Source organism: Acipenser ruthenus, chromosome 3 (genome assembly GCF_902713425.1).
Source record: "Acipenser ruthenus chromosome 3, fAciRut3.2 maternal haplotype, whole genome shotgun sequence".
NCBI lineage: Eukaryota > Metazoa > Chordata > Actinopteri > Acipenseriformes > Acipenseridae > Acipenser > Acipenser ruthenus.
In genome coordinates this window covers 86618522-86642968 of record NC_081191.1, presented here as the reverse complement: position 1 = coordinate 86642968, position 24447 = coordinate 86618522, and the positions used below count along the sequence as shown (strand labels likewise).

Sequence of the window (24447 nt, the reverse complement as noted above, 5' to 3'; positions counted from 1 at the left end):
TGCACAGTACGTCACCTCTGAAAATGTGTTCTGTCAAAACAGCATTTGCTAAGCGGACCATTCTGCTGCACCGCACCCCTGAAACAACCTCACATGATTTCAAAGGGCTGCCACTACACTGTGCACATTCCTGGAGAACATGGCAACAGTGCAGACTTGGAGACATACACAGTAAAGTCATTGCCTTCCTGGGGCCCTCATTAACATCCATCCCCCACTGCCACGACTAGAAATTTAGGTTGATGATGTATATATCAATGTCATGTACCAAGTAGCATAATAGTAGTTTTAACTGTTTGAAGAAACTCTAAAAGTGTTGTCCTCCTAATGTTAAATATACTGCCGGTGACCTGGCCCTTCAAATCTTTTTACTCAGGCACTGTGAGAGCCTAGTCCTACACCAGCCATGAATGCGAGTGTTTTCCAATGTTACTACTGCGATGTAAGACAAACATTTTCACATAAAATAAGGGAAATGGCGACATCAAAGGCACAAGGACCTATTTTCCGATAAATATATATTTGTTTTTCGTGTTTGTGGATCAGATGCACAAGACAACAGCTGTTAAAGAGTTAGGTTGCCATGGTCGCCACCTTGCTGGCCATTCAAGCCACAGTGAATAGCTCCATATTGCACCACATGATCAGGGTCCCTGGAATTAATCATTGGAATTAGTTGTTTCTTTTGTACATTTATCAATTGTTTTTTTTTTGGTTACTTTTGGTTCCTTTTGTATATATGGCCATAATTCCTTTATTAATTATCCAATTTGTTAAAAAAAAATGTCCATGTTGCCTACATGTTGAAGTTTCATTGTTTTCTTTAAAAAATCTCCCAAAATGTCAGCTTGTACACAGAACTGCATGTGATTCTTCTTCCTTCTCGTCTCGGTTCTTGAGTAACAAGATAGTTGCTGTGGGATCACTGTTTAAAATGTGCATTTTAGAGTGTTGGAGTGTAATTCTGTATGCTGCTTGTGTAGAAGTCACTGGAAGATGTACATTTGTACCTGACAGCACAGAACAATGCCAGGTTTCAAAGACCTTTGATGAAGAAGTAGGTGCAGCTGAAACGTGAAGGAGTAAAAAGGTTGCTGGCGTGTATTATTATTATTTTATTATTTTTTATTTCTTAGCAGACGCCCTTATCCAGGGCGACTTACAATTGTTACAAGATATCACATTATTTTTACATACAAGTACCCGTTTATACAGTTGGGTTTTTACTGGAGCAATCTAGGTAAAGTATCTTGCTCAAGGGTACAGCAGCAGTGTCCCCCACTGGGGATTGAACCCACGACCCTCCGGTCAAGAGTCCAGAGCCCTAACCACTACTCCACACTGCTGTAAACAATGAAATGACAGGTACTCAACTTAAGAGAGCCGGAACAACATGCACGTTAATTCAACGCTTACTTCAACAGACCTTCATCCACAACCACATCGTAAACCCTCAATAGTGCTAAATTTAGAAAAACGTAATAAAGTTAAATGACAGGCGTTGCAACTAGAAGTCTTTGTTTTAAGAGGAGATCTACAAAACATAATTTTTATGGAACTCCCTTTCAGAAAAATAGCATATTCATATTATATGCTGCCTAGGATAGCATCTAATGGCTTACAAAATCCTATGTAAATGTGATTAATAATAATAATAATAATAATAATAATAATAAATAATAATAATAATAATAATAATAATAATAATACAATGTAAATCAGGATATTATTTCCTGAGAGTGCGAGAGGCAGGGTGTCTGACTAATTCTACACCTTCAGCTTTTACAGTGAGCTGGTTTATCCCCAAGCTACTTCATGTAAGACAGCCAACCATCTTTAAAAAAGAATCCATCATTTGACAAGCAAATCAGTTGTAATAAAAACTGGGCTAAGCCACCGAGCAAGCACGCTTACTCTGGAAGAAAAACACAAATCGTTGTTACTGAATACATATTCAAAACACACGCACAGCACAGTCGATCCACAAAGCTTTAACTTAAGAGCAAGCAGCTTCAAATTACAAATGACATTTTCATTATGTTTTTTGTCATTCTGATTGCTTCTTACTACAGTTACTCAAACCTTGTCTTTAATTTAGTTTTTCATAAGTCTGTGTTAAGGTGCTTTAACTAGTTAGTTCAGGAGCTGCTCTTCAGCCATAGACATATGTTATGTAGGCTAGATCATCCGAAATACCCGAGATGTAGATGTACTGTACCATTTAGTGCATAGCTTGTGTGTTGCCAGAAAAAACACACAAGGAGACTTGATCCAAAGTGGCAGATCACTAGATGGCGCTGGCTCATTATTCTATAAGACACTTTGGCTGATCTAGCCTGTCACATATCTCTACGGCAGACAGTGAGAACTGAAGAGCAGCTCCTGAACTCGTCTAGCCTGTCACATATCTCTACGGCAGACAGTGAGAACTGAAGAGCAGCTCCTGAACTCATCTAGCCTCTGTCACATATCTCCACAGCAGACAATGAGAACTGAAGAGCAGCTCCTGAACTCGTCTAGCCTGTCACATATCTCTACGGCAGACAGTGAGAACTGAAGAGCAGCTCCTGAACTCATCTAGCCTGTCACATATCTCTACAGCAGACAATGAGAACTGAAGAGCAGCTCCTGAACTCGTCTAGCCTGTCACATATCTCTACGGCAGACAATGAGAACTGAAGAGCAGCTCCTGAACTCGTCTAGCCTGTCACATATCTCTACGGCAGACAATGAGAACTGAAGAGCAGCTCCTGAACTCAGATGAAAAGCACCATGACACACAGATTTATTAAAACAATACAGTAGAACCTCAAAATTATGAACACCAAAGTTACAAACTAACCAGTAAAGCAAACACCCCACTTTTAGCTGGAAGTATGCAATCACTCAACCATGCCTACACATTGCAACCAGAATCCAGTTTAAGGAGTCTGAATGACTGAGGAAGCTGCAAAACTCAGATCCCCCCCATATATAGTACAGCCTTTCACACTAGAACAACATGAGTATTGCATTACTGTGCTGTATCCTTGTAGTACTCACCAGAGTAAGGGTGTAGATAGCAGGTGTACACATTAATTAAAACTGCTATTCAAGTCAAAAAGATGTCACAGTATACAGTCTGCTTTTCAAAAGCCACCTCGACAAACATGGGAATTGTTTCCTCACAAACCACAAAGCCACCTGCTATTACCCACAGCATCTTGACTAACCTGTCAGGCAGCATGTTTTCATATACTCTGAACCTCTCCGAGCTAGGAGACCAATATCAAACCCTGAGGAGCCAGATTGTCAGAGTCTCTCTCATCCTGGACAGGGGGAGTCTGTCGGAGGTTCATTTATTTTACCACTGATGGTCTCCCCAATTCAGAATTTCCAATTACACTTCCTCAACACAGCAATTTCCCTCAACAGCTCAGGAGAACTGAAGGTCAGTGGGTGTCCACTGAGCCCCAAGCCAAATACCTCTTTATACCCAGGAACTCGAGACAGGATGTCAGCGAGCTACCGACCTCTGGAGGACAAAGGCCAGCCCAGCATGTGCCCAGGCAGCCCAGCAGCTCACCAGGTGCCTGGTCAGTAGGGTGCGCTGTAACGCACAGAGGAGATACAGTCCCTGATGTTTTTGTCTCCCAAATCTATTGGAACACAAGAGCAAATGCTCCCTTTGAAATCCCCAGTGAAGACCGGCACCTGCACACTTGCCTACAATGGCTGCTTTAAGATCAATCAGCTACTAGAAACCAAATAAGCACTGACAGACAGAATGGCCTCCTCTTGTTTGTACATTCTCATGCTCTTGTGGTGTTTTTTTTATTAAAGTATGTATAACAGAGTGCTCTAAATCCTGTGCCCTCTCTTAAGCATTAAAATCAGTCCAAGCACTTTTCCATTTATTGCCTCCTGTGTTCCCTGCTTTAACAGGAAGGCATTGTGTAGAAAGGTACAGATCAAGCAGGTTAGATATATATATATATAGTAGGCTATATACTTGTACAGCTGTGTTTGTATGCTATGTTTTTTTAGCAATCAAAGTGAATGTACAGACCTATAAATGTCCCGCGTGACTGTTATAAAATGCTATTGTAGGATAATCTGATAAGGGTTCAGATGACAAAGCACAAACCATGATCCAAAAGTCAAGACAAATCCACACTCAAATTGACAACTGTACAAACTTACTGATTTCCTTTTGTGTACTGTGGGGGAGGGGGGGGGGTGGAAATTGAGCACGATATTAAATGGGTGGCTTCAGTGAAGTCCGATCTAAACTCCTTTTCTTGGTTAAAAGAGTCATACTGTACCAAGGAGCAGGTATTTCTTATAAATAGCAGACTGAACAGAAGCAAAAGTATTTAAATGTAAAAAAAAAGATAAGATTTAACCAGACTGCATGAAGACCCAGCTTTAGTATGGCTGTGTTCCTTAAACACATGTCATGTTTAAACACAAGTTTAGTTTTCTACTGTACTCTACCCAAAGACTGTCAATTGCCCTTGTACACTGTTTCAAACCCATTAGATCAGGTTATGATGAGGTTGTATAACGCACTGGTGAGACCACACTTTGAATACTGTGTTCAATTCAGATTGTCACAGTACCAAACGGACACTGGGGCCCTGGAGAGTCCAACGATGAGCAACCAGTCCAATCCCAGGACTTAAAGAAATCAGCAGTGAAGATAGGTTGAATTTATTTAGCCTAGATCAAAGACTTCTTTAAAATCTTAAAAGGAGTTGATAAAGTTAAAATCAATACTTTAAGCACAGCACAGAACCAGGACCAGAGGGTATAGAATGAGTTACCTACCCATGGTGACACCGAATCACGGGGATCCCTTAAAACCCAACTTGCCAAAGTTTTGATATCAGTTAGTCGCTAGCAATTGGATGAGCACTAATGGGGCAAATGGCTTCCCCGCAATCATAAATGTTGTTATGTAATGGGAAACATCACTTAAAGATCAAGAGTCATATTGACCTCAAGAGCCATCCATACTAGGACAGTGCTGGTCTATATTCAGTGGCATAGCCTGCTGGCTGGTTTCAGCAACTTGTGAAGTGCAATCAAGCCCCACCCTGGCATGTTTGGTGGGAACGCCTTGCGGTTCTGTTGATGCCTTGATTAGACACTATAGTCTGTCTCGTGGTTACGGTTCCCAGGGTTAGACAGGGGTGGGATTGCTTTCCTTTCTATACACCCTCCCTAGGAAAGATGACTAAACTAGCAGAGATGCATCGATTAATTGATTAGTAATAGATTTAGTTTTGCAAGCCTTAATTAAGCAGATAAGAGATGAAATTGCCCTGATGCTCTACTTGGAGCCTCACGTAACTAGCTATCCTGAAAACATGCTTTCTTTGCTTGTTATTAGACTAAAGCTCATATTTATCTTGTGATGAGAAATGTCAGAATCTAATGCTTAGCTTGCGGGCTTGACACAGAGTGCGCAATAAATGCACTCTGAACTTGATTAGAGATAACCACTGAACACTTATAAACATACAGTATAATTCAATGCACATGCATGTTTTCAGTTGTAGTTTGTGAAGAGTCAATAGGCTACATTTTCAATGCATCGATTATTGTCAGTACTGTAAAGCCATAAATATTTGCGACCAAAATATTTGACGAATCACACCCATAAAATCTATTTTGCTCCAGAAATGTTGGCGACCTGTTGCAATATACAAAGTATGGATTGTTAGTGGAATTTGATATTCATGCCAAAAATGTTGTTTTTGTATACTGCAACCCCACACACTCTATAAAAGCCAATAACCTAACCTCAACAAAATAAATAAATAAAACTAACTATTCTATACTAAGTGTTCAGTTCAATTCAATCTGGAGCATCTCTCTCTCTCTTTCTGTCTTAGGGCTGTGGTGAGTGGGTGTGCCTACGAGACCAGCCCGTTTCTATTAGAGAGGGAGGACACTCCGACTCTCTGGCTGGGCTCGCCCCACCCCACCCACACATAACCATCAATTCAAATACCCTAATTTCAGTAATATAATGAGCACCCAGTGTATTGTGTGCTAGACAGAGCAGTTTCATTTAATACCCCTTGTGTAACACGCGCCACTTGTATATAGCGTACCACTCATACAATGAGCGTCCTCTGATATGCTAAAAGCACTACTTCCTAGAATGAATTAATGATACTTTAAAAAACTTGTTTATATACTTGTTTATTTTTGATGTATCAAGCCATGAACATCCAACTATGTACCAAAGTATCCTAAATGTAATCCCCCACCACAAGCACACGTTCGTCTCATGCAACATTTTACTGTACTGAGATACTGAACTTGCAGTCACTCTCATTAAATCAGTATTAGCATTCCAGGACTAGACAGGCAGAATCATTAAAACCATTAAGTCATCGATAACATGGCAGTGCTGCACAAACTGATTATTCAATTATTTGGATCAAGCGCTACACAGAAATCAGGTGAAGGTCATTGTTGTTGATTGTGCTAATATACCATTCAAAGTGAAACAAGAAGAAACAGCTGCTTGGATTTGTGTGGCTTGCTGTTCTCCACAGTCTAACAAAAGCAGCGATCATACCAAATCCAAGCATCTGTTTCTTCACATGGAATAGTAAATTAGACCAATCAACACTGATGAGCCTCACCTGTGGGAGCTCAATCCGAATAATCGGTTTGTGCAGCTCTGTACAATGTAAAAGTTATGGTCTTCTTGTACTTCTTTATACTAGTGTAGAGGGCTTAATGTTGTCATCACAAATGAAATCCACACAGAAGAGATCTAGTCTGGCAATGCGCAAGGAAAGCACGTTAGTGTAGAGGGCTTAAGGATTGTCATCACAAATGAAATCCACACAGAAGAGATTTAGTCTGGCAATGCGCAAGGAAAGCACGTGATACAGATTAGCAAGCTGGGTTCCAAATAGTGCACCAGGAAGTTTTAAACACTTTGCTTCCTTGTTGCGTTAGGATTTGATAATTCACAAATTTGATTAATCTATTGATAGGCCATCTTGACAGCCAATTTTAAATGTACAGTACAGTATTGCCCCCCACCCCCTCCCACTGAAAACACAGATTTCTGCTTCTTCACAAACACAAATGGGATAGAGTGGGCCTCACATGTACAGTATTCTCTGTGCATACCAGCTTGCTTTGTAGACCCAAAATAAACACACCCCTTACATGACTGTGGTTGGACATAATCACTAGGGAATAGAGCCAGTTATTATTTTTAAACTCTCAGCATGAAACAATGACAGGTTATGTAGTATAGCAAAGCAAGTGGCACATCATGGCTTGGGAAGTCACGGTGTTACATTTCAATTTTTTTATAAATTTAGTCGTTGCCAATTATTTTAATTATTTTCTCCCAATTTAGAATGGCCATTTTTTTTTTTTTTTTTTTTTTTTTTTTTTAAGCTCAGCTCACCGCTACCACCCCTGCGCTGACTCGGGAGGGTGACGATGAACACACACTGTCCTCCGAAGCGTGTGCCGTCAGCCAACCGCTTTTTTCACACTGCGGACACACCATGCAGCCACCCAAGAGCTACAGCGTCGGAGGACAATGCAGCTCTCGGGCAGCTTACAGGCAAGCCCGCAGATGCCCGGCCAAGCTACAGGGGTCGCTGGTGTGCGGTGAGCCGAGGACACCCTGTACAGTATGTAAAACATCCCCCTCTCCACGCACACAAACTGCAGCTCCATGCAAAGTACAGAGTAGAAGTATTTGAATCTCCTAACCGGTCTGTTCTTTGACTGGTCTTTAGCCTTTAGCCCTCAAAATAACTCTGTGTTTCAACATAATGAAAAGACCGGACGTTGGCAGGGGGCTGATAAGGAAGGAAGGTGGGAGGGATTTGAATAGGCGCATTCAGAGGAAAATAATACATTTAAATCAGAAACCACCTTGAATTTGAACAAAACATACATCTTCAATTGAGTACGCTGTTGTGTTCATTGAAATGTTCCAAGTAGAGCACAGTACACCCTGTATCAAATTATACAAAACTTTGTGCATGGACAGCAAAACACCCGCCTGACTTTTCTATAATGGTTTTGTTGCTTCAATATTCTGATGTATTAATTTAGTAGGCCTTACTGTTTGCCTAGGTTTCTGTGCTTCTACAGCCAAGAAAAGCCATGTGACCTTGTACTATACAGTCACATAGAGCACTACTGGGGGAGTTGTTCATGCAGCTATAGGGGAGGAGCACCTTTCTAACAAGAGGTTTGTTTGCTCATTGAGAGGAGTTCTGAAACTAGGACTGCAGCAGGGCTAATGTGAGTTTCTAAACCTACTCAAACTCCTGGCTCCTGATCATTTCAATAATAGACTTCATTGAGGGGAGTTCTGAACCCCAGGACTGGGTGCAGCAGGGCTAGTGTGAGTTTCTAACCCTGCTCAAACTCCTGGCTCCTGATCATTTCAATAATAGACTTAATTGAGGGAAATTCTGAACCCCAGGACTCAGTGCAGCAGGGTTAATGTGACAACTGTTTTGGACAGTGTTGGGTTAAAGAGTTAATGGCAGAGCTGGGACAAATATTCAAATATTCAAATATGTTCACATTTATTTAGTAGTTTTACCTATTCCAGGTTTTAATACAAGCTTGATTAGCCACAGTGTGTAAAGCTCAACTATGTCTTATTAAACTTCTAGTAAAACAAGTAATGGATCTATGAAATGGGAATCATATTTTCATCCCTGGAACATGAATTTAAAATTGACTGAATATTTTGACATGGGATAACCCCATGTTAGTCCAGGCCCTAGTAAAAGGCTCCGGTATCACGCTCACCCTCCTCAAGGTCATTCCTGGCTGCAGCTTCCAGCAGGGTCACATAGTTTGGGAAGGTGATGCGACGCCCCTGTTTGCCGCCTTGCCCCCCTCTGCTCCTGTGCGGGGCCTCCTTCTCCATCTGTGCCCAGGTCTTCAGCTGCTGTGTGCGCCTTTTATGCGCGTGTTTGAGCCGCTCCGCCGTCGTCATGCGACCCACCGCCGGCATCTCGGCCAACAGCTCTGCGTGTTCCGTCATGGCGTCTCACTCTCTCTCCGTCTCACTCTGCAACACACATCCCTCACACGGCAAACCTGTCCGAAACTGGCCCACATCTACAGGCAGGAGTCATGATTTAACCAGCAGGAACAGCACCAACAGTACTCTGGTGCAACTTCTCTATGTGTTCAGTGTGTAGGCACACAATAACGAGAGTAGGGGAATAAAGGGTTTAAATAATCATTCACGCTATTCAGAGTGCTGCGGAGATCCGGGAACCAAATATAAATTCCAACACAGGGAGATATACCGACAGCTGACCTCTGCACCTTAAATCAGACCTGAGCTGGTTTCCCTCATGGGGGCAGGTTCTCCTGAAAAAATGAAACTCTGATGACTGCCTCCTCCTGGTGAGCTTGTGTAATTGCCAAGTTCCAATTTTGTCACTTTATAGAGTATATATTTGCACAGAATTCAGTCTCGGACACACAGTTCTTGGGATAACTGTTGAGGTCCACTCCAGCTCAATTCACCTCATTGTTTGTTTCTCTAAAGAAATCAAAACATGCATTCGCTGTGCTGAGCACCCAGTTGTCAGAATGAATATTAAAATGTCAGAATGCGGATCAAAAATTAAATAAATACATTAAATAAAACAAAACAAAAAAAACTAGAGAACACCTTCACAACACCTTTCCCAGTAGAGTTAGTTGTTATTCCTCTACTAAAATCCTCCTTAAATCCTGGGTTTACATTCAGCTCCGAGCTCAGCCATAAGGTATCCTTAGCATCATCTCCAAGCACGGATTGTCTGGAGTGTGTGACTGAAGGATCCTGCTACACACAGAGCACAGCAAGAATGCTGAACTGTACTTTATCACTGCTTAGCTTGGCTACAGACAGAGGAAAGAACCTCCCCCACATTGAAGGGAGGGAGTTTGAAGCTTGGCCAAACTGGGCTGCTATTATTTCTAGTGACAGAAGCTTCAAAAAACTGTATGACAGAAACCAGCTGGTAAGTTTAGACAAGGACGTTTATGGATGGATCTCTTGAGCTTCAACGCCCAGTCAAAGAGGAGGAACGTGTACTGCTGTGCTCTGCTCTCCTCTCCTGACCTGCATGAAAGTCAGTTCAATCCCACACACTTCTTCAAATGTTCTGCTCGTGAAGACTTGTCCTCTCTCCAGGTCAAATTCCACAGGTATCCACCCTGTAAAACAGAGAGAGAGGAGAGTTAAACTAACAGAAGATTAAACTAACAGAAGATATTGCAACACAAGTTTTATCACTCCCCAAACAAAAATAAACTGGGAAATATTACCATCCAGCTTTCGCAAATTAGATTGGATATATAGTTAAAAGGGTTGAATTTAAATCAAAGGAAGTAATGTTAGAACTTTACAATGCATTAGTAAGACCTCATGACCATCCCTGGTTCAGTTCTAAAATACTGTAACATGTAACATGTACAGTAAGTGTACCAGAAAGAAAAAAAAAGAACCCGTCAGTGCAGGTACTTAACTAATCCCACTTTTTTCTGAAACCAGGAATTAACAGTTTGAAGAAGGTCCTTGACTTGCAATTCCTCTGGGTACTGATATCACTCTGATGCAAAGGAATCCTAGAAACCATTTCCAGTAAACCACTTGCCAGGAATATCTTTTGTGCTTTTAATTCCCGTTCTGTAATCCTCCTTTGAAAAGAGAAACAAGAGGCGCCTGTGTGCAGTAATCCCCTAATAAAAAGAGCCGCTCCTCCACACCGACCATGTTAATCCACTACAGCCTAGCAAACTGCAACACACTGCTCATCATGCAAGCCACACACAGGGCAGAGATACAGTGCACTGCAGCACACCGCTCATCATGCGAGCCACACACAGGGCAGAGATACAGTGCACTGCAGCACACCGCTCATCATGCGAGCCACACACAGGGCAGAGATACAGTGCACTGCAGCACACCGCTCATCGTGCGAGCCACACACAGGGCAGAGATACAGTGCACTGCAGCACACCGCTCATCGTGCGAGCCACACACAGGGCAGAGATACAGTGCACTGCAGCACACCGCTCATCGTGCGAGCCACACACAGGGCAGAGATACAGTGCACTGCAGCACACCGCTCATCGTGCGAGCCACACACAGGGCAGAGATACAGTGCACTGCAGCACACCGCTCATCATGCGAGCCACACACAGGGCAGAGATACAGTGCACTGCAGCACACCGCTCATCATGCGAGCCACACACAGGGCAGAGATACAGTGCACTGCAGCACACCGCTCATCATGCGAGCCACACACAGGGCAGAGATACAGTGCACTGCAGCACACCGCTCATCGCGAGTGCCACACACAGGGCAGAGATACAGTGCACTGCAGCACACCGCTCATCATGCGAGCCACACACAGGGCAGAGATACAGTGCACTGCAGCACACCGCTCATCGCGAGTGCCACACACAGGGCAGAGATACAGTGCACTGCAGCACACCGCTCATCGTGCGAGCCACACACAGGGCAGAGATACAGTGCACTGCAGCACACCGCTCATCATGCGAGCCACACACAGGGCAGAGATACAGTGCACTGCAGCACACCGCTCATCATGCGAGCCACACACAGGGCAGAGATACAGTGCACTGCAGCACACCGCTCATCATGCGAGCCACACACAGGGCAGAGATACAGTGCACTGCAGCACACCACTCATCGTCAGTGCCACACACAGGGCAGAGATACAGTGCACTGCAGCACACCGCTCATCATGCGAGCCACACACAGGGCAGAGATACAGTGCACTGCAGCACACCGCTCATCGCGAGTGCCACACACAGGGCAGAGATACAGTGCACTGCAGCACACCGCTCATCGTGCGAGCCACACACAGGGCAGAGATACAGTGCACTGCAGCACACCGCTCATCGTCAGTGCCACACACAGGGCAGAGATACAGTGCACTGCAGCACACCGCTCATCATGCGAGCCACACACAGGGCAGAGATACAGTGCACTGCAGCACACCACTCATCGTCAGTGCCACACACAGGGCAGAGATACAGTGCACTGCAGCACACCGCTCATCATGCGAGCCACACACAGGGCAGAGATACAGTGCACTGCAGCGCACTGCTCATCATGCGAGCCACACACAGGGCAGAGATACAGTGCACTGCAGCACACCGCTCATCGCGAGTGCCACACACAGGGCAGAGATACAGTGCACTGCAGCACACCGCTCATCATGCGAGCCACACACAGGGCAGAGATACAGTGCACTGCAGCACACCGCTCATCGTGCGAGCCACACACAGGGCAGAGATACAGTGCACTGCAGCACACCGCTCATCGTGCGAGCCACACACAGGGCAGAGATACAGTGCACTGCAGCACACCGCTCATCGTGCGAGCCACACACAGGGCAGAGATACAGTGCACTGCAGCACACCGCTCACCATGCGAGCCACACACAGGGCAGAGATACAGTGCACTGCAGCACACCGCTCATCATGCGAGCCACACACAGGGCAGAGATACAGTGCACTGCAGCACACCGCTCATCATGCGAGCCACACACAGGGCAGAGATACAGTGCACTGCAGCACACCACTCATCGTCAGTGCCACACACAGGGCAGAGATACAGTGCACTGCAGCACACCGCTCATCATGCGAGCCACACACAGGGCAGAGATACAGTGCACTGCAGCGCACTGCTCATCATGCGAGCCACACACAGGGCAGAGATACAGTGCACTGCAGCACACCGCTCATCGCGAGTGCCACACACAGGGCAGAGATACAGTGCACTGCAGCACACCGCTCATCATGCGAGCCACACACAGGGCAGAGATACAGTGCACTGCAGCACACCGCTCATCGCGAGTGCCACACACAGGGCAGAGATACAGTGCACTGCAGCACACCGCTCATCATGCGAGCCACACACAGGGCAGAGATACAGTGCACTGCAGCACACTGCTCATCATGCGAGCCACACACAGGGCAGAGATACAGTGCACTGCAGCACACCGCTCATCGCAAGTGCCACACACAGGGCAGAGATACAGTGCACTGCAGCACACCGCTCATCATGCGAGCCACACACAGGGCAGAGATACAGTGCACTGCAGCACACCGCTCATCGTGCGAGCCACACACAGGGCAGAGATACAGTGCACTGCAGCACACCGCTCATCGTGCGAGCCACACACAGGGCAGAGATACAGTGCACTGCAGCACACCACTCATCATGCGAGCCACACACAGGGCAGAGATACAGTGCACTGCAGCACACAGCCGGCAGGAACTTAGCAAGGAGTTCTATACAACTATCTAAACATCAGTTGACTCTTACAGTATGCTTTAGTGGGTAACCTGCAGGAAAGCCTCTTCAAGAACCACATGTATTGGAAGCCACTGTAGTCACTCTGGCATAATTAGAATAATGGATGGAGGAAAACTAATGGGACTACCAATTGTAACAGGCAGTGTTGTGTGATACACTGCTGTTATGGATTCTGTCCCCTGTCGGCGAGATGAGATGAGGGTAAAAGTTCTAAAACATGAATGCAAAAGGAGTCTGGCTCTTTTGCACAGTGGTTAAGATACTCGCTGTATATGGGATCGGTGGTTCGTGCCCAGCATCTCCCCTGTTACGCAATACCAGCTTTCCTGTTAACTAGAAAATAGAGGTGTGCTGAGCGAATATTAAAAAAAAAAAAAAAAACACAACATCGAGCACGAATACGATTATTGGTCAAGTCTCTAACATGTCTGGATGCAAGGGTTTAAATCCCAGTGGGTTTTTTTTGGTTTTTAAATCTGTTCACAAACATTTAGCAAGTTCAAAAGTAACTAAGTTACACAAAAAAAGGAACAAGTTAACTCTAGAAGCCATGCGGCGGTCATTTTGGCGGTTTTTAGTTTTAAAATGTAATTTTCTCTAGTCGTGTAACACATATGGGGCTGTGCCTTTGTGTACCTTTCTGTCCATATGTATTAAATATTCTCACAAAGCATGAAACACAGGAGTGCACAAATAAAGGAGATATATTACATTATACCTAAAAGCCCTGGGAGCAGTCACATTGACGGCCACACATAAAGCAACTGTATTTTCATTATACAGAACGGTACTCTATTTTATTATTTTTATTTACCAGTCCGCAATATGTTTAGCTGTAATTCGATTCGTCTACTCTCTGCCTGAGTGAATGACTGACAGTCTATTGTTTTTCAATCAGCCTTTTGAAAGGCTGGCGCCTGCAGAGACCGGGGAGTTTTACAATGCAACAAAATATGAAATTGATGTTTGGATCAGATGGCATGGAAGTATTCCATGAAAGCTGGTTCCAGCCGGTGGCCTGTTCAGGTGTTTCACAATGTATTGGGTACTTTACAAAGAATGCACAGAGCAGAATTTACCAAGGAGTGAATATATTTTACAGTTAGCACAGGAACTTCGCAAGAAGCATTTGGAACAGAGAGAAACTGCCAAGCATGTACCCACAGCTGAAGCTGGCAACCCCGCTGAGAGCCGCCAATGCAGGTTGGCAAGTGCAATAAAAATAAAACTTCAAACAGCTGTGCCCTGTGCAGAAAGGCAGCGTGGAGAAGCGCATTATCTTACTCAAGGTAAAGGAATACCATTTTGTCCAAAAACAAGAAAAAAAAAAGAAATTAGACATTTTTTTATAACTTCTTGTGCTGTGCGCTTCTGTAAAACGTTTTCTTCTAAGCTTATCTACGTTGTTCAGTTGCTTTGCGCATCTGATAATAAACCGATTGCTGTTGAAAAGTAAAAAATGTGTTGCTATCGTTTCAGTTTTATAAATATGTATGTTGTAAATCAATGTCTGTTCAGATGTTTATTAACTTACATTTTCTTGTTTTGATTTGTAAAATAAATGTTCATATGTGTGTGTGTATATATATATATATATATATATATATATATATATATATATATATATATATATATATATAAATATATATAGTAACCCTGCATAAAACATGTGCGTATGCACATTTTGTTTAATTGTTAACTATTTTGTTAAACGGCTTAGCTGTCCTGCGAGCTAGTCAGGGACCTGCCTGTGTAGTCAGTGCTCCAACACGGAGCTAGGTGTTTATCTTTGTGAATTAAATATAGCGCGTCCACGTTTTAAACTCCATTTCTGTGTCCTGGGTCTCTGTATTATAGGGGCAAACGAACGGCCGTGACTGCGGCCGGGTTACTATTTATATAATATGCTTGAATACAGCCGTCAGAAAGACTGCTGCGGGACATCTATGCATGAGTATATCTCTGGTCCTTCTAGTGTTAAAAGTTACTGGCCAGTAAAGATCTAAGACGCAATTGGGACAAACTTTATATGCAGCTACAGTACACATTTCTACTGCAATAAAACACGCAGGCCTAAGACTCCCCCAATTGTGTCTTGTTTAAATTAGCCACTTAAATTACATCTTTACAGGGCTGGCCATTTTTTGTATATAACTTATAGATATCACAGCTTCATATGGCTGGACCATTTAGTCACCAAACTCTTGACTTTTTCTCCTCAAATGCTGTTTTTGTTTTACTGATAAAATGTAACATAACATAAGAAAGCCTATCAGTTTGATAAAGCTGATGACAATGACTTTGTCCAGTGTTTATTGTTGTCCGGTGTTTTTTGTATCGGGGGTGTTTTATCGGGTTTTATCGGTTAAAGCCAAAAATCAGAAGCCCTAGGTCTAAACATGATTGAACAAGTGGGCATACATAGGATTTAATACACAGAGAAAATAATAATGCAGCAACAAACATAGCAAGTTACTTTCTGCCAATATACCCTATGGTACTGTAGTTCCACTGAAGGTGAAACAGCGTTCACATTAAATATTGCATTTTGCCAACGTTGGCAAAACTTCCATCTTATACAGCCTTGTCCTAGTCATAGTCATTCTTGAAATTAATAACATTGCTCTTCTTTATTACAGTCCACAGGAGGGACACCGTTTCAGGACTCAGGTGTTCAGTAATTAGATTAAATACATGTTGTTTTTATAGATGACTATTTGGTGTTATACATTTCAGTATAATTCTGTTAATAAAAGGAAAGGGTACAGTATATTTTAATGTATGCTACTTTTAGTGCCACCTGTCTGACCACATCACCTATGATGGCCAAAAATGAAATGTACTAGTTTGAAAGGTTTGCCTTCTCAATGTAATGGATTCAAGGAAGTTCCAGTGTTCTCATCCAGCACCTACTGTAGGGTGGATTGTATTTTTTGAAGTGTCTTGGGCGTGACTGATCCTAACTCATCCATGGTTCCTTTATGACAGCTTGTGTGTTTATTTAATCAACGGTCTGGGTGTGGCTGTTACCATGACGTGGTTCTAAAACAGCCACAGTAAAGAAATCAGCAATGAGTGTTAAAAGTGTAACCTCAGGACCTGGCTTGAGCACTATGGTAAAGAAACACATGCAGTTAAACCTTGACTATTCAAACCCTGAATATTTTGAGATCAATAGTTGATGGTTGACACTCAAATCATTATCAAGTTGGTTTTGAAAGGATCCCAATGATTCAGCATCAGCAACATGGCTAGGTAACCCATTCCATCCCCTCACTGCTCTCTAAAAAGAGTCTCCTACCCTCTGTCCTGCAGCAAGTCCACTTAGTTTCTGGACCTGGTTTCTGCTGTACTTACAATACTGGGTTGGGTAGACTTGTATAAAATAAAACACTCAAACAAATGTGGGCACTGTAATTCTCTACTGCTCCACAGAGTGTCAGAAGCTCACGCTGCATCTCAAAAGTCATCTCTAAGCTGCTAAAACCACTCCATTTTACAGCCCGGCATTTGCATACATGTGCAACATTTTATACAATGCAACCAATCATAACTCCCCTTCCAACACCACCCCCAAGACTGGTATCCATCACCTGTACCAAGCAGGCTGCAAAGAGAGTCACAAACATAATTCTGGAGGAAAACAAACAATAATGTCAAACAAAGTTTTCTGCAACACTGTGTTCTTCATGTTCATTTGCATTCCAAATATCACAGGCAAGATGGGGGAACGTCTGATTATAGCAGTGCAGCAATAGCCTGTTCTTTATAATAAGCATAACAAAAAATATCTCGATACACATTTTAATATAGCGCTTAAAAAGACAGCTCCGGTAGATCTAGTGTTAAAGTAGTACCTGATGTCATGTTTTAAAATAAAAAAGACAGGTTTGCTATTTTTCACAACTGCACACTTGAGAGCTGTGTAGCTAATGGTAGTGCAAAACGGGTAAGATTTATGGAATTATTTTGTTATCTACAATCTCTGTAAGCATGCTGCTGGCACCGCCTGATAGTCCCTCAGGAGCCCTATCACAATGCCCTTGTACCGCACTGCTTTTCAATCTGGATTTGAATGCAATGTAAACACCACACCGCAAAGACTGGGGAGATAAACTGCACTAATAAACTCAAATTCTATAACAATGCAATGGAAGGCTATCAGGCAGCAGACCAAACACAGAGCTGAATCAACAGGGCCAGCTCTCCCCCCCTCCCCAAATAATGGAAGTAATGGGAAATCTCTGAACAAGCACTTCTCTTTCGAATGCACGTTTGTTTGTTGGCAACGTAGCATTACAACATCAAATTTTGCATTTAAAATTATTGCTTCGCATCTTTGTAGGAAGTCATATTAAAAGTAATTTTACAGTAACTAATAAAATAATTTCAAGTTGTGCACTTTCTTCTGCTGCATAGTTCTCAAATGTGCAGTTTTGAAAGAAGCACATGCTGTAGCAATTATGTACTTTCATTCTATATCATGAGGTGCTACACCAGGTTAAAGAAAGTTCCCGTGCCTTACTCTCAGAAAGTCGGTTACTGCTTCACTTCCTAGGTCACCCCAGCAGTGTCTTCTGGGTTACTGGCTGAAGGCATAACAGCCAACAGGGGAAGCAGCTGATTGGTTAATAACAGGAAAGCAGGGGTGGGGACAACGTCACTCTCCAGGTGACCAAGGTAGTGCAACACTGCCTGAAAGCAAACAATTTCTTTAACCAAGTGTAGTACTAGATATCAGGTTTTAAAATAAAAATATGTAAAAGGATTCGGAGCAACTTCAGAGAGAATCACATGTCTCAAACCAGCATAAATACTATAATGCAAAGAACAAGGATTTGAAATTGTCTGTCTCAACCACAGGGGTCAGGATTATTTCCCATAGGTCACCACTGTAATGGTTTGGCATCTCAACCCACTGAACTGAATGGAAAGGCAAGGGCTGAACGCGATAGGCTACCCTCACAGAACTCCTTACCATTCAACTCAAGAGCAAGCTCTGTAGTTGAGAGGCAAGTACAGGTCTTATGCTGACATCAGTATTATTAACTCATCAGCCACTAGGAGGAAACCCATTAAAATACAGTCCCTGAACATCAACATCACTGAACTTGTGGTCAAGTGGCTGGAAGCAAAATCGAAATGTAGGCCACTGTGTATTCCAAAACAAGTTTATTAACAGAAGAATGTCTGGCAACTGTACGAGTCAGTCTCCAAGAGTAATTGCTGGAACACATTCAGTCTGAGAACTCCAGAGCTGGAAAGTGAGGAGATGTTCCAGAGTTGGTGAATTCTTTACAGCCTGGCAGCGCTAAAATACCAGACTGCTGTTTTAAAGTGTAATGTAACTTTAAATGTACAGACACAAATCTAATAACTAGTACAAACCATCTGCAGTGCTGGGACTAGTATTTGAATATTCGAACAAACAGGACATATTTGTTCATAACAGAACTTAAATACTGTAGATCTCAAAGATATCACACAAAGGAAACCAATGCATAAATGAAACCTGAAATACAATACAGATTGTATGGTACAGAGTGTTTCTCTCCTTTCTTTAATAGGGAATTGGAAGGGGTACCAGGTTAGGGTTAGGGTTAGGGTTAGGGTATTTTATTCACAAGAGATATTTGCATGGCATTGCCCTTGTGTTATTCAAAATTAACACTTCGTCTTAGTAGGAAAGAATTTTCAAACCTAAAAAAACCATCTTCATTCTAGCTATATTACATGAATAAAATAATACATTAAGGCCTACAGTGATGATTATCAACAGATACAACATATTTTACAGCTTTCCCCTGGACATGCTGTAATGCTACCTAAGAAATTGCAGGACTGCAGTATTCTGCAATAACGTTCTCGTAGAAACATATTGCTCAGCAAGTCTGTAGATGTTAGTAGAGTTGGAGAATCATAAAGGAGAAGCGTGTTGCAAACAGCCAAAGTGCCATAGGAAATAAAGAAGCTCTTTAAAAGAACTAAACTGAATCTGTGCGGTCATTTATGAATTCTGTTATATGAACAAATACAAACATGGTCATTTTCTAATACATTTCAAAAAGGGTTTGTTTGAAAATTCATTATTTGTCCCAGCACTACAAAAGACATTTGCTGTATACTTGTAAAGAAAAACTCTGGATTTCTGATAAAGAAATACAGGCGAGTACAGTCTACTTGGGGTGTATCAATAAATCGTGACAAGTGAGACGAAAAGCACAAATCAAGTGGTTCTTGAATGAAGAATAAGTGTGTTTTATAGTTCTGAACACATACTTTTACAATTTTTTTCTTTTAACTAAAATAGTCTTTCATTAAATGGTTATTTGATCTAATTGTTAATCATACAATCAGCCCACAAGGACCATCAAATGTATCGTAACACCTACAGTAGAAGTATCGCAGTGACTACTGAATCGTTAGACCCTTGCAGTATAATATGACAAGCAGCAACAGTCACTGAAGATTATAGACCAATCAAACAAGTCAAATCAGAGGCAGTCAATTCTAGACTGCCTAGTGCTGGAGACACATAAACCAGATCACAACCCCTTCTCTTCTACTGCTATTGAACAGCGTACTTGCTCTCAAAGCAGTTGCGGTATTCTTAACCAAGAAGAACAAGCCAGCAAGAAACACAGCCTGACTAGCACGCCAAGAAAGCAAACACAAGTGCATACACAAACACAGACATCAAAGACAGGGCTCACAGATAATAAAGCACACATTATAAGTCAGGCCCCAACTGGAACGTGTTTGTAGCAACCACTGTACACTTCACCAAGAGGGTAGATCTCACACTTAGACTGGCAATGACAAAATATGCCAACACATTTAAACCACAACTGAGAAATAACACTCCCAATATAATTACAGGTAGCAACCAAACACTTAGAAATACACAACACAAGATACTTAACTTCATACATTGCTGACACCAGATAAAAACTGACAACATACAGCAATCCAATCTAAAATATAACTGTGACTGCTACAGTATGAGGCTAGCTTGACAGTGTACTGAGCAACAATTTTATTTCTGTTACAATGATTGCCACAATAATCACACAGTTAAATCTGTGCAGTATTTTAGAAATAAACCCCTCAAACTAGGCTGGTTAGTTTCCTATACATTCAAAATTTCAGGACTAAACACTGAAATGCTTAAACTTACAGGGAAGGAAACACCTTTATCGGCCAGCATGTTTATCACGTGGCTAACATTTAAACTCTAAACTATTAACCTCCTAAATAAACCATAATTAAAACAGGTATACTGTATGTATCACCCCCGATACTTGGGTATATCTCAGGACCTGCTGGGTACGGAGATGACACGTTTCGCACTGCATGCTTTCTGAATAACCCCAGCCTCTAGGAAACTTTCAGCAAATCCCAGTCAGGTCCCTTCCTCAAAATGTAGCCCGCTGACAAGGAAAACAAAGTGGGGCAAAATGTTTGCAAGTTACAGTAGTAAGTTCAGTTGGCCTACATGCCAAGTAGAAGCTGATTTTTGCTTCACTGTTGCATATTTAACAGGACTTGAGACCCTTAGTGCAGCTTGGAATGCAGGGTGTTACCACACAAGATGACTCACTAAGAAATTTCTGAGACTTTGGCCAGAGCAGAGGAATCAATAACGAACACCATGAGTCCAAGCACAGTTTAAATGTCTCAAAAAAGAGGACTCAGAGTGATTCTGTTTCCTGACTGTATCTCTGAATAGCACCGCACACGATCAGGAGCATCTAAAAAGAGCACAGTGACATTATTTAAAGTTTTTGTAACTGCTAACATTTCATTTTCCCCAAATACAAACTTTCCACTAGATAAATGAATCTAGCCTTCCTTACTGCATTAGAAAATACAGTACACAATAGGGTTGTTCATTTCCCTTTAGTTCCCAAATTGTTAAAGCATTAAATATGTTTCAACTTTATCAGGAATGTTTGTAACAATGAGGAAAGCCATCATGAGAAGCCCTCCATCACAATATGTACTAGTGTATAAGACTGTGTACAACATTTAATTATATTGAAGGCTAACACAATATTTTGTCTACATATTTCTGACAATGGTTAGACATTAAGGCGAAAATGGTTGGCTAATGTTTAATCATTTAAACTATTAACACAAAAAAAAACAAAGCAACACAAATAAATGATCAGAACATAGTCTAAGGGTATAAACCATCTGCTGTAACACAGCCCTCGAAGTCAGATGAGGCTGCTCAAGTTTAGCACAAACAGATTTTTTTTTATTATTATTATTTTTAGCAATTCAACCATGTCCAGTAAAAATGAAGAAAAATCAGTCATGGTGGTTTGGACACACATAGCCCGCTTTACAGGCAAAGTCATACGCATCATACACATGCCATGGGAGGGATCATACACAAAAAAACACTCTATCATATAATAGACGTATCCCCCAACTCAACACCACACGACCATCATGACAGTAAAAATAGACATAATTCTTTAAATTAGTGATCAGAAGATGTGTCAGCCGCACCTAGAGCACGGCGTGTGGTTTTCACTCTACTGTGCAGAATATTTCTATGGGTAAAATATCGGTACTTCTTATGCATCGGGACGGGGCATTTACTAGGAAATCGGAACTGTCCCGACCACATAAGGACTGTGAGTATGTATGCATTAAGCTGTCTATTGTAATTCTGCACATAAAGCGGCTGGACTTCTGATCTTACACGATCCACGGTGTCTGAAAGTCGTCCTGTACGGATCAGAAACAGAAGCGACTTTGGATTGGTTCACACAGAACAGACTAAAAGTAAAGAAACTGAACTTCTGCCACAGATGATCGTCAAATTGAACCGGGTCCAGTTACTACTAGAACCGTCCTCTTTAAATTAACGGTGTGGCGGTAGTTTAGCTGAAATGGTCATTGGTTTCCTGCTTCTGTGTCGTGACAAACAACTTGCTACACCGTTCCTTAGTAATCCACCTGTTGATAATTCTGCATTATGGGTCGATTTTGTTTACTTTGCTGCTTCTGCTACAACTGCAGATGCAGTCGTTAAAACGTGAATGTAAAGTCTTATTCATTCGCGTTTTATCCAAAATACCTGCGCCTACACAAGTTGATATTAATTATTCCTGAAACCTAACGCCTAGGAAAAAAAAAAAAAAAAAAAAAAAAAACATCAATCAGTACTATTATACTGCAATAAAAATACATTTAAAAAAGTTTATTTACCTGGAAATGCAGCTTACAGTACGTGTTCCTTCTCTTCCAGTCTTTCTTTCCCGGTTTCCCCGTCTTGTCTTCTCTTCACTCCCACTCTCGCTCGTTCACCCTCCCCTCACTCTTTTCTCCCAGGGGAAATGCTTCTCCATAACAACCGCACTCACTTCCGGATCATTCCAGGCAAATTCAAACTGCGAACGCAACAGCCTACCAGACGGACATTTGAGTGGCAATGCCCGACCGCCATATTGGGTGTGGCAAATCTCCAGCACAAATTTCCACAGTGAAAAACCGGGACGTTGCTGTATATAATAACACAGTCAATTTATAAATCTGTTGTATGTATAGCTCATAAAATAAACATAAATCAGTTGAAAGACTACAGTGTTATCAAGACACATGTGGGGGCTAACTATAGGCTATTAAGTTAATGCAAAATATAAAATAAACCTAGACATGTTGCAGTAAAATAAATCTATGTAACAACAAACAAACTGTCAAAACGGCAGAAGGCAGGGCATATGAGAAGTATTACAAAAATAATAATAATCAATAAAATTGTTGATTTTATTCATTAATGACGCTGACACAACCTTATACATTACTAAACTATTGTGAGCATAGGGCTACATCTTCGACATTGAACTGTGCTTTACCATTTCAAGGTTTCAGATTAGGACAAAAGATGGTAACCTTAGCACTAAGCCATTTCAAATGTGATTGCACTGCAATAGAGCGCAACCTTTGTATTGTAGAGTGTTTGAAGTATCCCGCCCTTTAGGTTTTTTTTTTTTTTTTTTTTTTAATAATAATATCTCAAAATACAAAAGTCTACACATTCATTAATTTATTAATTCTGCTATAATAGGCCACAGTACAGTTTCAAAAATAAATAATAATAATAATAATAATAATAATAATAATAATAACAATAATAATGAAACATAGTGCCTTTCATCAGGAATGACCCAGAGACACATCACAATAAAAAGTCTTGCTGGAACCCATCAAAACGCATTACAATACAATACAAAAATAACTGACAGCAGAAGAAATAAGACATCCAAACGATTAAAAAAGAAACCCTAAAGCACTTGTTACATAACATCTCTGACTAGAGGGCGAATTGAAACCACCGTCTTCCTCTCGGATATAGAAACCTTGAGGCAAATATTCAAAGGTCTAGCGAATTTTTCTCATCTTTCTTGCAACTCTGCTTGCGTTGCGAATGTTTTGCGTAAAATCGCAAGTGAGTAAAATCTAAGAGTTGTGGAGAAACTGCAATCATCACAGCGCTGCGGAAATGAATCCATTAACATGAATTAACTCAGGAAATCAGCCGCAACTCTCTCGAGGATAACCATCGCAGCGTTTTGCAAAATGAAGACGCGTTATTTGGGCTTGACGAAGCATAGCCACAGCACCTCTATTAAAGTTAAAAATGTCATAACATGTTTTGCTCTCAAATGCGTTTTACAATTCTCAACACAGTTTTAAACAGAGACAGTCCACTGCCAGGGATATTTAATTACTTTACCATTTACGTGCCATAAAGATGACACTGGCTGCGAAAGAAGGACTGCGACTCTGCTGTCGTTTTTTATACACAAATGAAATGAGCTTACTTGATTTAAAAAACTTCTTGAACGATATAAGCAAATTTCTACACTACTTGATTTGATTGAATGAGTAGTACACAACAAGCTCCAATAGGTAGCCTATGAAAGCTGAACATTAATTTCAATAAACAACACGTTTTTAATGAAAACAAATATTGTAGCCTACTTCATTAAAGTGAAAACTGGTTTCTTTTTTAAATATCACTGTTTCTGATTATACTACTGCTTAATAACAGGAACAACATTTTATGTAGGATTAGTGTTGAACTT

General features: G+C 41.7%; 1 protein-coding gene across 1 annotated transcript in view; it reads right to left on the bottom strand.

Moving 5' to 3' along the window:
• Positions 1-22843, bottom strand: part of LOC117435595 (protein phosphatase 1 regulatory subunit 16A-like) — a 38731-nt gene extending 15888 nt beyond the window's left edge. The window contains exons 1-2 of the mRNA XM_059018534.1: positions 22568-22843; positions 8800-10209 (exon numbers count right to left, since the gene is read on the bottom strand). Coding sequence (XP_058874517.1) covers positions 8800-9037 — 238 coding nt within the window. The 5' untranslated portion in view covers positions 9038-10209; positions 22568-22843. The remainder of the gene's footprint in view (positions 1-8799; positions 10210-22567) is intronic.
• Between the last annotated feature and the right edge of the window lie 1604 nt (positions 22844-24447).